This window comes from Haemorhous mexicanus, chromosome 17, assembly GCF_027477595.1.
Source record: "Haemorhous mexicanus isolate bHaeMex1 chromosome 17, bHaeMex1.pri, whole genome shotgun sequence".
In the NCBI taxonomy this organism is placed as follows: Eukaryota; Metazoa; Chordata; class Aves; order Passeriformes; family Fringillidae; genus Haemorhous; species Haemorhous mexicanus.
The window spans coordinates 14,015,646-14,030,138 of NC_082357.1; the positions used below are offsets into that span (position 1 = coordinate 14,015,646).

The window sequence follows — 14,493 nt, forward strand, 5'->3', positions numbered from 1 at the left end:
TGCGGGTGTCCCCATGGAGTCCCTGCTCTCCACGCTGGGTATTCCAGGCCAATCCATGTCTGCACACACATGCCCTTGGTCTGTGGGATGAAGCTCCCAACAACGTGGGACAGGCTGGGAATTAACCTAAAAATTTTGCCTGGCCTGAATTGGAAGAAGAGCAGAGTGTAAAACAGTTGCTTTTAATTTTCTCCATGCATTTGCTCTCTCAGGGAGTGGGGACTGGCACAGATAGAGGAATTTGAGGACGTCTTTCCAGCTACCAGTGTCTTTTTTTTCCCCTCTTTTTTTCTTTTTATTAGACATCATGGCATAGATGCCCAGAGGACCACCCAGTTAGAAAATAAAGCTCACAGACTTTTTCCCACTGCCTCTTCCTGTGACACCCCTGCCCAGTGACAGGGCGTGGTTATTTCCATCTCTTCTCCATTGGACATTATCACTTTCCTACTGTTCTGGATGCTGTGCAGCTGGTGGCCAGCAGCCTTGAGGCTGGAGCGTGTCAGCGTTGGGTCACAGGCTTGGCTTTGCTCTGGGACATTGCATCCACAGGGCTGGGATGCCCTGTGCTGCCGGGGGCTTGTCCTGGCCCCTTGCATTGTCCAAAGGGTGACAGGGTGAGGGATCGTGTCCCGGCCACACTTTTCCCTCCAGCTCTACTCCTTTTTGGGAGGAAAAGCCCCCATTTTCCTGGAAAGCAGCCCCCGCGCTTGCATTCCCTGCTCCCCGCTGCTTGTATCATGCTGCAAAAATCCGCCTCTACTTGACTGATTATTAGGACTGAACAGGGGGAGATTTCTCTGCGAATGTCAAATTTGCTTCTGTCAGTGGCTGTGGAGGTCAGGGACTTGGAGGGCACAGCCAAGGGGGCTTGGGGGGCAGGCTCATGGTGGCTCTGCCCTATGGGCAGCATCCCATCCTTGGGCAGTGACATGCAGGCAGGGAGGGCAGCAGGCACTCGGAAGCTGTGTTGGATGCTGGCGTTGATTTGGGGTGCACCTGAACCTCTGCCTGGCCCAAGGGAAGGGACGTGGCGGCGCCTTTGGGTGCTGGAGTACCATCCCCTTTGCTCACACTCACTTGCTGCTGGGCTTTTGCATGGCGCCGCACCTTATCTGCGCCAGCACCTGACAAAGTGATAAATCCACTCTCCAGCACTGTGGAGAGATGTTGTGGCTTCTCCCAGGCGCTGAGGCAGGCCAGTGGTGGGAAGTGGTTAGATATGCCTGCTCGCTGCCAGGCATACCAGCTTCGGGGCTGCTCGAGAAGGAGCTGAAATTGCAAAGTCCATTCTGTCCCGCTTCGTTTTGTTGCTGTTTGACCAATTCCCTGTGCGTGCCGCAGCCGGGCTCGGCCAGCTCTTGCTCTGACTGCCCCAGGCGATGGCAGCGCTCGGACCCAAGCACAGCCCTGGGACCAGGAGTGTTTGCAGAAGGGGGCCGGCTGTTTGCACAAAGGGTGAATTCAACCTTTCCTCTTCCTGTTCCTCTGGTCTGTCGGTCACTCCCACTGCCCACAGAGCAAACTTCAGGCAGCTCTGTCCTTTGGGATTTACCGACACCTGGGTCGGTGCTAACGTTGTGCCAGGAGGGCTGTGCCATGCACAGTGCCCACCAATTGGCCTGTCCAGTGGCACTTGGTGCTCCTTGTGCCCCAAGTCCAGTCTGTCCAGCCTGGTTTGTCCTTGTGCTGCATGTGGAGATGTGTTTGTGGTGAAATCCTGGCCTGGGATTTGCAGCTCTGGCAGTGGCCGACTCATGCCTGCCTTGTGCAGATGTGTTTTGGCTGAAGAGCAGGATATGGATGGAGAGGGGACTCTCCTCATCATCCAGGGTGACCTCCAGGAGCTGCCCAGGTCTCGTCCTAGAAAAAGCACTGCCTTGGCTGAACCAAGGGGCGGTGAGCAGCCACTTGGATGAGGAGCTGGGGGATGGGAGAGTGTTTTTGCTTCAGGAATGGTTGTGGATGCTCAGAGGCAGCGCTGCAGCCTCCGCGCTGGGGTTTGGCGTCACCAGGTGACAGACAGCAGAGGGGAAATGTTGTAGAGGCAGGAAAACAGGGATGTAAGCAGCTTAACTACTGAGGCTGGGCTTCATCCTGGCCCTGGGGATTGCTGCTGGAGCGTGGATTTGCACAGCAGTGTTTGCAGAGCCTGCCGACAGCCGCGGTCACGGGTCTCCGGTGGGTCTCCATCTGCCATCCCCCTGGGAGCACTCAGAATATCAAGTGATGCTTGTCTCAGTTCCTAGAAGCCATGCTGTGGGCAGGAATGCCTGCTTGGGTATTGCATCCCATTCCCTCCCTGAACACCGTGTCACCTTCCCCATTCCTGCCGAGTGACAGCTGCTCCGACTCATCCATCAGCGATGTTCTCTTGGCTCCAAGGTGTGCAAAACTGAGAGCAGAGCAGAGCTGGAACGGCCCAGATTCCCTATTTTGAGGTTGCAACCACAGTATTTGTGGTGACTTTCTCCTTGAACTGTGCCAGAAATGGGTCCCTGCCTCTGGGGAGCTCTGAGTGGATCAGGAGACAGCACACAAGCAACGATGACCTTACTGTCCCCCTTCTCTGGGTCTGGATGAGAGCTGTCACCCCGTTGTGCTCCCCTGGGTGTGGGAAGCAGCAGGCGCTGCTGTCAGAGAGGCTCCTTTGGTGTATATTGGGGCTGACCCATAAAGGTGATGGAACAAGTTCCACCTTGGATCCACCCACAGCCTGGGTCAGGTTGGGTACATGATTCTTTTGTGGGGCTGCCGGAAGCCCTGGCATCACTTCCCTGGTGCACAGGGCTCCCTGCTCCCAGTGCTGGAGGCAGAGCCTAAAGCTCAGATGCAACAATCCCATTTTTCTTCCCGCTCAGTTGCCAAGCCTGAACAAAACAAGCCCTGCCTCCACCCGAGACAGGCTGATTACGTCTGCCAGCAGCCTAAACAGATTATCCCTCCCGCCACGCGCTCCGAGCCAGGAGTCTCTCCCGGCAATGCATTCGGACTTCCCTCAGAACATGTGGGGTGGGTGGGCACTGCCTGTGGGGGCATCTCAGCCCACCCAGGAGTCCACCACTCCAGCAGGGATGTGGCTGCTCTGCCATGGGGTTGAGTCTGGACCCTAAGAGGGGATGTGGGTCTTGGTACAACTCTCCTGTTCCGCCTTGTGCAGTGAACTCCTGCAGCACTGTGGGGCTGGCACCATGTGGCTCTGCTGGGTCCTGCATGCCTGGCTGGTTTGTGTGGGGAGGGAAGAGCTGAAGGTACCACCAAAAACACAGGAGGTGTGAAAGCCTGTTCAACAGGCAGCTGGTTGCTGTCACAGCCCCCTCCAGCCCTGTGACTTGGCGCTCCATGGGCTGCCACGCTCCTGTGACCCATCCTGCCCTCTGGAAGCGGGTGCCCTGTGGCCCTGGGGGCGTGCAGGGGTTCCTGTATCAGCCTGGGCTTTGGGAAGTGATGAGTGGCTCTGCACGTCCTTCAAGCCCAGTTCCCCATCTGCTGGCAATTGTGTTCCCAGTGCCGGTGGAGCTGGTTGGGGTGGTTTGTCCATGCCTGGGCAGCATCAGCGCAGCAGCCTGACAGCTTTGTGTAAACCCAGCTGGGGCCGCTTCCTTCTCCGCTTCCTCCCACCCGCCGTGCTGCCAGCGCTGAGCTGGAGGCAGCATCCTCCCCCTGGATGCACTGTAGGCCCAGGGGCTGAGGGGATGGAAGCAGTGGCTGGAACAGCAACCTGAGAGAGGCAGGTGAGATGCTGGTGTGCCTCACAGCCCAGCTCCAGAGTCGGATCAAAGGTGGGATCCGATACCTGGACACTCCCAGAGGTGTGACAGGAAGCAGAGTGGTGACGTGAGGGTGTTTCTGCCTGAGTCAGCCTCCAGCAGTCCCAGGGATGGAACTGGGCACCGTGGGGCTGCAAACCAGCCGCACCTCTCACGTGATGGTGGGGTGAGTGTCACCCCACCCCAGCTCCATCAGCAGCCGCTCTCCACTCTGCTCTCCCACAGCATTTTGTGGCTCACCCTCCAGCCAGGTACCTTCTGGATAAAAACTTAGCCTGAGCACCCTGTGTGGCTGCTACCTGTGGAGAAACTACGTGGAGCTGCCCTTTGGATATCACCGGAGCTGCCAGGAGGCAAGCAGGGCCCTGTGTGGTCAAAGGCATCCTGGAAACCCTGGGGTTGTTTCTAACACCATCCTTAAATGTGAAGTTGGACAAATCTCCTTGGGAGTGGGAATTTTTATTCGGAGGTCTTGCTCAGTGCTGGTTGTTGCATTTTCTTCCTCTTGAGGAGCTTTCCAGAAGAAGCCAAGCCAGTGGAAAGGACGTGTGATTCCAGCTCTATCCTGGTGCTCCAGCACCCTCCGGGACCTGCCTCCCACATCGGGTTTATTTTAAACCTTGCTTCAGCAGGGCCATTCCAATGCAGGTGTGATGAGTTTATTTCAGACACTTCGTGTGCTAATTCATATCCCTTTCATTTAGGCTTGTATCTCTCTGTGCATTTGCTTGGTTTTAGTAGGAGCTTGTTTTGGTTTGGCTTTAAAAAGCGCTGCTGCGTGTTCATTTGTTGATGGGTGGAACCAGGCTGCCCACGCTGCCTGGCTCTAATTCATACCTTTCAGCTATTTTAGATTCAATATCTGGAATTGGATGCTTCTGCCAAAATAAGTGTAGCCCACTGGTGGTTTTTTTATGACGCTGGTACAGAAATGACCGTGCTCTGTGTTAAGGGTGTGTATTTCAGGTGCTTGGTGTTTATTTACAGACAGTTTGAGCTAAAATTGGAATGGCTGAAGGCAAAATAATGTCTGCTGGGGGGTGTGAGCCAGGCTGAGGTAGGGCAGGACTTCATGCTTGTAATACTGGGTTAAGGCTGCTTGCTGCTGGCCTTGGTGATGATGTCCCCTGTTGGTTTCACAGTTACTTTGTCCGTGGTGTGTCACTGGGACCTGCTGGCTGCTTGTCACACAGGCTGGATGCTGGGGTGTTGAGGGTGGCTGGGATGGCTGCAGTGCTGTGGCTTGTGTCAGGGAGAGTTTTTGCTCATGGGGCTTGGCTGGGTTGAGCCCTTGGTCTTGACTGGGAGCTGTGCTGGGGCATAGAGGGGAAAACTGGGGGATGGAGGAGAGCTGAGCCCTGCCTGCAGCTCAGCTCTCTGGAGCATCACCAGGGTGCTGCCCTCGTGTAGTGGTGCCAAGTATTGGGGACATCACGTGCTGTTGTCAGTGTCATCTTCTTGTTCCTGCATGGCAGAGGCCACTCCTAAGATCTTCCCAAGCCCCAGCTGCTTACCAGTGCTTACCCCAGCCCTTTCCCCAGGTTCTCTCACGGGAATTCAGGGACCCCATTTCTTGTCACAGTGACCCATTGAAGGGTCTCTGATGGATCATAGTACTGATTTGCAATTCTGCTTCTCCCCTGTAAAACACAAGAGACATTTGGGATGTCTGGCTCTTCCCAGGCCACACGGTTGGCCGTAGCCACATCCCCGCACGGTGAGGAGCATTGGGATCCCCCGCTCCGGAGCCCTCCCATGGCGTGGGCACGGATGCGTCACGGACGGCTTTGGGTGGGGGCGCGGGGCGGGGTGTGCCGGGGGAGTGGCAGAGCCTGGCTCACCTGCGGGGCGCTGGCAGCGCGGGCGGCACCGAGTCGGGCACGGAGCTGGGCACGGAGTGGTGCCGAGCAGCTGGAGGTGGCATGGGGGCCATGGGTGAGCAGGCTATCCAGGTGAGCTGGGCAGGGCTGACGGGGGGCTTCGGGCCCTTTGCCAAAGCCAGGGAGGGTGGTGGTGCACACAGGTCCCTTTCTGTGCCCACAGTGGGGTTGTGGGAACAGGTGTAGGGGTGCCCTGGGCCCCCATAACTCCCCCAAATTGGATCCCAATCCCAGCGCTTTGTTTTCATTGGTTTAAATCTCATTTAAAGGGGAAAGGAAGGAAGGTCTTCTCAAATCATGTTTTCCCAGCTGCTGGGAGAGCAACACCTCGAGCTGGTATGTCATATTGTGGAGGGGATAAGAGATTTTGTTATTTCTTTTCACTTTATAAACAGTAAAAGGTCTCCTCCGGCGTGTTTCCAGTTTGCTTACTCAGTGCTTCATGCATTTGACAGTTTCTGGTGCATAGGCAGTTTCTTCTATTGTTTGCAGGGATTTTTCCAGAGGGGAAACTTTTTTTTAACATTACAAAACCACAGAAACTGGCAGGAGGAATCTAGGGGAGGTACTGAATTGGAAACAGTTTTAAACTTTAAGGAACAGAAAAGAATGAAAGCAACAAGATTAACTGAATCAGTTAGAGAAGAGCTGGGAGTGTGTGTCCTTGTGACTTTTTGGCTGGGCCAGGATGGACGTGCATGGATGTTCCATGGTGGAAAGCAGTGTTCCCAGACCCAGGGTCTTTGGAGCTGGATCTGCTCTGGGTTTCCTCACTCCTGGTCTCTCTTGGTATCTGTGGAGCCGCCTTGCTGGTGTGGCAATGTCTTGCCACTCTTGCAGCAGGATTTGGCCCGAGCCCTTGCCAGGTGTTGGCTCATCGTTTACAGCTTGACAAGGCAGCGGGAGCGGTGCCCGCAGGAGTTTGCGTGGGAGGACATGCCCGGTGCCCATCCCCATCCCACCGCCTGCCGTGGCGTGGGTCAGCTTCACCCTGGCCACTTCTGCATCCAAGCCATCAGTGGAAAGAGCCTGGATATTTTTTTTTCCACTGACATACGGCAGTGCTGCAAGGTTCTTTCCGAGTATTCTTTCCCTTTCTCTTCCCGGCTGGCTGAATGAGCTGTTTTCCCTCCTCCTGGCTCTGACCTTCCTGTGTGCTCACCGCTGGCCGCTGCTGGCGGGGGGGAGCGGGCTGGCAGGGGCTGCCCCTGCAGGGAAGCAGGAGTTGGATGTGCACAGCACGGGAAGCGGCTGGGAGCTGGAGAACTGCCAGCGCTGGGTAGTTTTTCCTCTCTTAATTAACGAACGGAAAACATCGAGCTCTCCTTTGGAGTGTGTTTTTGCTTTGGAGTAGAGGCACGCTGCCGATGGCGACGGGAAGAGCCGTGCTGGGGATGGGCTCTGCCGCTCGGCAGCACCCGGAGCTTGGTGCTCCGGGCACGGTGCCATGCAGGAGCAGCTGTGTTTGGAGTTTGTGGCTGGGGTTTTGCCTCCTCCCGAGTCCTCGTCTCAGTCCCGTTGGCACACAGTGTGTGTCACACCACGGGTTGCCATCAGACACCACGTTCCCTGCACTGGGAAGGCTGAGTTTGCCTGCGTGCAGGAGGCTGAGCTCACACAGCTGCCTTCGTGCTGGGTCTGCTGCAGTTTCCCGTGGTCCCTGACCATCGATTCCCTGTGGTGCTGATCCATGTTGAGCCGTTTTCTGCTGTGAGTGAGGGTTTCTCTGCTGTTTCTTTGCAGGCCAAACCCATTTATGGTGGCTGGCTGCTGCTGGCCCCGGAAGGAACGGACTTTGACAACCCCGTCCATCGCTCCCGGGTAAGTGAAGCTGAGACATCCCCTCCCCTTGATGTTGGTGGGGGTGGCAGGAGGAGCAGCAGCAAGGGCTGTCCCTGCCCATGGGGGTGGCAGTGACCCTGGGAGGGCTGAAGGCACCTCCATGCTCCCATTCTCTCATGCAAACCAGGAAGCTGGGAGATGTTTCTGGCAGCAAGGCTGGAATGCCTTTTGTGGGATGCAAGGTCTCCTGTGCTGGGCAGCAGCCTGGGGCACTGCAGGTGCGGGTCAGGCTCATTCTGTGCAATTTTATTGCTTGTTGCTTTTGCTTTTTGATGTTTTGATGCTGCTCTGGTTTGCCTGACACATGCCATGCTGCCAGGAAGTCACTCAGGCCAGTGGGGTGTGGGCTGTGTGACTCTGAGCTGTGCTGTGACCATCAGAAAAGCCCCTAGTTTTCCTTTGGGGCTTGAGAAATAACTACTTGTTGGGAAACAACTACTTTATTTTCTGCAGCTCATCATGAGCATGCCCAGAGCTCCAGAGGGAGGCTGCATCCCATCCCCTAGTGTGGATATGGTGATGTCAGGCAGATCCTGCAGCAAGGAAGGGGCTGAATAGTGGTTCCCATTTGCTATAACCCTCCAGAGCTCTGAAGCCAGGTGCTGGCAGCAGGGACCTGCAGACAGAGCAGGACACACTCAGCTCCTTCCCAAAGGGGTTTTCTCATGCCTGGCAGAAACAGCAGCATCCTGTGGGGTTGGAGCATCCTCCTCTTTCCTGTCCTGGGGGGTGTGAGGCTCAGGAGGATGTGGCCAGGCTGAGGTCCTTTCACTGCTGGCTTGTGACGAGGACTTCCAGCCTGTCCCCAGGCTTGTCTTGCAGGGAGTTTGCTGCTGAGGCTGCCAGGATGGGGCTGTCTTGTCCGTGGGAGGGATGGCAATGGTCCGTGAACCCTCTGTCATGCAGCCAAAGTGTTCTGGGAGCTGTTTGTAATAAAAAAATCGCTCCCGAATGAAGAAGAATTGGGTTCTGAGTTCAGCCTGGGGTATATGGGTCATTATTTGGAGTCACAGCTTGTCATAGGCTTGCTGGCCTGACATAAAGAGGACATGGGACCCAGGTCTCCCCAGAACCCAGGCTACCTGCTGAGCTGGGGCTTGTGGAGGTCCACATGGTCCTCCGTAGTTCTGCTTGTCCCTGAGCGCCCTGGACTTTGCCCGAAGGGCTGAGAAAAGTGAGATAAGAATTGCTGCACTGGGGCTATGAATCCAGGACTATTTTATTTCAGCCTGCTCAACCAGTTTTTGCTCTTGGCTGAAAACAACCTGGCACACATGAAAAAAAAAAAGGCAGTTTTCCAGCCAGATCGGTTCTCCAATCTGATTTGCTGTGCAGCTGCAGAGGCAGCAGTGCCAGCGTGGTGCCAGGATTGCCTGGGCAGAGCCATGCCAGGAGTGCAGCCACCATCCAAACTGAGCTCATGTGCTGCTGGGGGACATCTGACATGACACCCTGTCACCCTCCAGCACTGAATGCTGGAGTAGATGGTGCAGGATGAAGCTGAGGGCTCAGAGCATTTAGTTTGGGGATCCTTCTGGTGTCCCCAGTATTTGTGGCATGAACCTGAGTCATGAGAGGTGTAGTTTGGATATTAGGAAAAGGTTCTTCCCCCAGAGGGTGGTCAGGCTCTGAACAGGCTCCCCAGGGAGTGGTCAAAGTCCCGAGGCTGCCAGAGCTCAAGGCAGTCAGAGTTGGGCAATGTGGGCTGATGCACACAGGTCTTTGGCAGAGCCCTGCCAGCTGATATGCAGCTCCAGTGCTCCCAGCAAGGCCCAGGGGCTGGTGGGCACTGCCATGACCCACCTTGCTGTCTTCTCTTGCAGAAATGGCAGCGTCGGTTCTTCATCCTCTACGAGCACGGGCTGCTACGCTATGCCCTCGACGAGATGGTGAGTACTGCCTGGCTCTGTCCAGGCTCTGGGGATCAGCTGGGTTATCTGCTGCCCTTGGAGTGCTCTGCCAAGCTGGAGGAGAGTTGTGCTCGCTGGGTTTGACTCTGTGCCAGGCTGGGTTTGTGTGGGAGCTCAGTGGACACTGCAGAGGATGGGTGGGTGTTTTGGAGGCGTGCGAGTCCCTCCCGGCATGGGATTCCGCAGTTGCTGACAGATCCCACGGTGACAGGAAGTGCTGGAGGGGGTCCCCAAGGTCACTCCCTCTCCTTTTTGCCCAGTTTCCTGGTGCCAGCTGGGTTTTGGTTGTGGTGAATCACCTTGGCAGTGTCCGAGAAGTCAGCCCTGCCCAGCGATGCCCGTGGAAAGTAGGTCAGCTGGAACGCCTTCCCACCGCCTGCCCGCCCTGGAGCTGCAGCTTGTCACCAGCACTGTTCCCATCAATAAAAGGGGATCAAAGGAAGGCAAACCCATTCACTGTGAGCTGCAGAGTGGGGCTGAAGAGCCCAGTAGGTCAATCCCAGGAGCACCCAGGACTGCTGATCCATCCTGCTGGCTACTGGAAGCCCACGGGAGGGTGCCCAAGGCTGAGCAGGCTGGCACAGTGGACACCCATGTGCTGGGATCTGCCTGGGCAGGAGGCTCAGGAAGCCAGCTGGAGAGAGCACACCTGTGGGACAGGGACACATGGGGACCTGTGTCTGTGGCAGGGAGGCTCCCTGCGAGGTCAGTGTGCCTTGGTCCTCCTCCAGTACCTCCTGTGGAGGGCACCGTGGAATGAGGAGGCTCGGCAAGTGTGGCTCAGATTTCATGCTGGGTTTGTTTGTATTTTTACTTGGGGTTGGTCCAAGTGCCCTAAATAATTTAAATGTCTTTGGTAGGAGCAGTGGAGACTTTAATACATTCTCAGTGTCAGCAACCTGGCTCTGCACTGGGCTGCTGTTTCCTGTCCTACATTGACAGGAGGGTGCTTTGTGTCTGGGTGGAGTAGGGAGATTCCCCAGTCTGAGGGTAGAGGTGCAGAAATGCTGGCAAACACAATCTGGAATATTTTTTTGCTGTTTTGCATCTTAAGGAGGTTGACCTGCCCCAGGTTCTGCCACATCTAGGCAGAAGCAGACAGGCAGTTCCCCAGCCTTGTGCCACAGGGGCCAGAGAGCACCCAGAGGACAGCAAGAGAATCCTGCAGTTCTCCAGGCACCTGCTGGGCTTTTTTCCCTTGAGAAGGGAGAGAGTGGAAAAATACAAACAAAAAGGGAAGGTACACATGTGCAGCATGGGATGGTGTCCTGGGCTGTGTGACAGCACTGTGCTGGCTCCAGGACTCGCTGCCCCATGGCCACTTGTGGTGTGATGGATCCCAGGAGGGTCTGACGCAACAGGAGACCTCCCAGGCAGTGGCAGGCTGGGATTGAATGGCTCTGCTTGAACCTTTCAGACATTAATTTTGTGGGTTTGGCAAATTCTGCTCTTATTAAAAGTGGAATTGGAAGAAGGAGTGAGCCTGGGAGGGGAGTCCTGGGCTGGTGGTGGTGGTGCTGGTGGAGATATTCATGTGCCTGGCCAGGGAGGTTCTGCTCCTGGCTCCCAGCAGGCTGGAGAGCAGTGGGCTGTGGAGGGGCAGCTCAAAGCACAAGCCCAGGTTGAGGAGACCTTGGGGAGTCCTCAGGCACCAGCTGTCCTGCTTGTCCTGTTCTCTTCTGAGACCTGCCCAGGGATATCTCAGAGCTGATCCTGAGTCTGTGCTCCTGCTTGGCCACCTTCTTTCTCTGTGTCAGTCATTCTGTCTGTCCTTGCTCTGCCATAGTTCCAGTCTGAAAACAAAATGAGTTCTGCATGATGGCTGTGATGGGGAGAATTTGCACAGGCTCTGGACCTTCATCCTCTCAGACTAGGCTGAGCTGCCAGACTCTCTCCCTGAGGGCTCCCTCTTTCAGGCTGGTTGCAGTTGGTGGCACCCAGATCCAGCCTGGCCACTGGGAATGCCCAGGAGATCCCACCCCCTTCCCCTCTGCAGGGACCATGCCAGCAGCTGTTCCCAGCTCTGCTGAGCCCTGACTAAGCTGAGCCTGCTCAGACGTGCAGAAATTCCTGCCTCCCAACTGTGGCTGGATGTGGAGGTTGTGTGATCGCTTGGGGATGCCTTCCCATCCTGAACATCCACGATTGCACCCCAATGGTGGCTTGCTCCTGCTGTTTGATAAACCTTCGTGCTGGGACTGCTGATGACAGGGCTGATGCTTCTCTGCAGCAGCTGGAGGATGACAAAGCCACTCTTACTGAGGGAAAGCAGGAAAGAACAGGCTTGGGGTTGAGCTGCTGTGCTGTGAGTGTCCAAGGACAAGTTTCAGTTCTCCTGGTTGAACAGCCTGTGGTCTCCAGTGGAACCACTGCTGTGGGAGAGCAGCCCGGCACTGCGGTGCTGGGGCGGTCTGGGAGGTTTTGGTTGGGATTTGGGAGCTGCCACAAGAACAGTGCAGGGCTCAGGGGCCAGAGCCAGCGAGTGGCAAGTGCAGAGCTTTTGCCTGCCTTTGTTTTGATTGCTGTGATCTATAATTAGCGGCCGAGGTCTCTATAAATAGAGCCTCCCTGCGTGGGAATGGAAAGGCAGGAGGGCTTTGTGGGGGTGGAGGGCTCTGCCATGTCCCTCCCTGGGCCTGCAGGTGGGCCCGTGGCCTCAGGCTCTGCTGGGGATGGATCCAGCCCTGTGGCTGGGGCAAGTCAGAGGAGTGGGTCTGGACCTCCAGGCCAGCTTCCTAATGAATCACTGCATGTCCAAGCCAGGCCTTGTCTCTGTGCCTCAGTCTACCCCGTGCTGCTTCTCTTGAGCTGGGATTTAAACTAGGCTAGCATTTTGCACCCTCCCTGGGGGTATTCTCGTGTCACATCAGGCTTCCTTTTGGTAGCTGAGACTATTAATTTAGAGGCTTTTTGCTTTGTGCATATGCTGGTTTGAAAACAGGACAAAATTCAGGCTTGTCTGGGAGCATCTCAAACTCACTGGTGCTGTGGATGAGAGGCAAGGTGAGAGCATCTTCTGGATGGGCTCTTCTAGTTTCCCTGTAGGGATTCAGGAGGAGCATCCCTGTGCATGACATACCCATTTTGCAACGAGCTGACCTCAGTCTGTGTCTGGCACTTCCCAGCTTGATGAAATGTGTGAGCCCTATCTCTGCCCTTCCTGCTGCTTGCTGGAGTCGAATTGCTCTGTGAAATTGGGAAGGGATCTAGAAGGATGCTTGAATCAGTAGTCAGCCACCTCAGTACCAGAGTTTGCTGGGGTTAGATGGTTGTGTCCTCCATGGTGGTGTTGCAGACCCTTCCTGAGCTCACAGCAGGGTGGTCCTGCTCCTAAATCAGGGACTCAGATGGATCATAATGTCATTAACCTCAGTACAGTGGAGCAGACATCCCTGCTCCAGCCTGTGATGGCAGGGAGGGAGGTCAGGAGGGAGCTGATGGGACTGGGGTGAGATGGAGAGCGAGGCCAGCCTGGCATCTGGGAATGGTTAGGGAGCAGTGGGACCCCTGGGCTGGGGGGATAAATAGGAGAAGAGAGGCCAGCTCAGAGGTGGGAGGTCTGGCACGACACAGCAGGGCTGTGGGGTCACATCTGGAGACCTGCTTGGCCCCAGGCCCCATTCCTGGCCACAGGAACCTAAGGAACTGATAAATGGGTAAAAAAGGAGAATGGTGCAAGCATTGGTGGCAGCTGGAGGGGGATCAGAGGAAGAGATGCATGCTTGCTGATGCTGTGATCCACAGACCTGTGTGATTATTGTTTCCTAATTCACCCCCCCTCCAAACACCTCTTTATTTGGAGGAAAGGGGCATTTTAAAATGTCACTGTCAGCAGAGCTGTGCTGTGTTGATTTTCATTGCAGTTACCTCCTTTGTCATCTGTATTGTTTTAAGAAGCTGAGAGCCCGTGTGTGTGTTTCCCCCCTTCTTTTTAGATCAAAGCAGTTTACTTCAGTTTTGGCACAGAATTGAAATTCATTGGCAGGGATTAAAAACGAACCTTAAACATCCTGGCCTCTCTGTCCTTACTTTTTCCACACATTTTGCCATTTAAGTGTTTCCAAGCTCTCCTTGCCCCCTCCACTGTGGGAGCACCAGGCTTTACAAATCCCATTCCCCTCATCCACGGTGGTTTCCCCCCATGGACACAATTTTGCCAGTGCCTCTGTTTGCCAGATCAAGACTTTCAGTTTCTGTTTAGCATAAAAAGCTTTTGGCTTGAATCAAAGCATATTTGAAATTTAAAGTAAGCAGAGACAGAAAGGCTGGGTGGGAGTGACTGTGTGAGGCTCAGACAGTGACAGGGACCCCCCCATCCCAGTTTTTTTTCCACGACTGGATGTAGTCAAGTCTGATCTGTGAGGTTTTATGTGGGATATTTGGTATGTATCTCATAGATGATGCAGTAGAAATCAGGAAATGATGGGAAAATTTGGAAGCAGAGATCCTTTCTCCTTCAGGGAAGCTGGGCAGGAAAGGGACACCAGGAAGAAGGGACACAGTACATGCTTGTGACTGCTCTAGAGGAGCTGCAGAGACAGCACAAGTGCTGGTGACTCTGAACAGAGCTCAGAGATCTTTGAGGAATTTGTTGTATTTAATTTTCAATACTGATTTGGGGGGGAAAAAAGTCCATGAACCTACAGGGAGCCCTGGGAACTCATTCCCCAGGGCATTGCTGAAGTCAGGACCAAGCAGCCTTGAAGGGGGTGAGAGGAGGATGCACAAATCTTTATTTGTGTTTTTATATTAATGTCTGTCTTGATGCTGATGCAAGTGTTATTACTGGGGTTGGGTGTGGGGACCCCATAACAGTGACTCTGGGGTGTTCACATCTTCCCATTTCTCTGCTCCAAGTGTCTGGCCCCAGTGTCTGTGGGAGGTGGTTCCTGCTATCAGGACACCCCAGGCTCCTCCAGGAATGGCTCCCTACATTTGCTGAACCCTCTTCTGGTTTATGTCTTTTAGTTTGGGAAGGTAAAACTGCTGAGCTGCGGAAAGAGAATTTGGGAGGGGGCTGAGGGAACAGGAAGCTCTCCTCCAGGGATAGCTCCATCACGAGTCCTGGCAACTGACAATGGCCAGGGACCA

General features: G+C 55.1%; 1 protein-coding gene across 9 annotated transcripts in view; it reads left to right on the forward strand.

The window, feature by feature from the left end:
• Window positions 1-14,493, forward strand: part of MPRIP (myosin phosphatase Rho interacting protein) — a 73,607-nt gene that overhangs the window by 3,987 nt on the left and 55,127 nt on the right. For 8 of the 9 annotated variants that reach the window (XM_059861814.1, XM_059861815.1, XM_059861813.1 and 5 more), the window contains exons 2-3: window positions 7,394-7,471; window positions 9,316-9,381. In XM_059861814.1, coding sequence (XP_059717797.1) covers window positions 7,394-7,471; window positions 9,316-9,381 — 144 coding nt within the window. Of the gene's footprint in view, window positions 1-5,550; window positions 5,723-7,393; window positions 7,472-9,315; window positions 9,382-14,493 lie in introns of those variants that run through there. The other variant, XM_059861820.1, reaches the window with a different exon arrangement.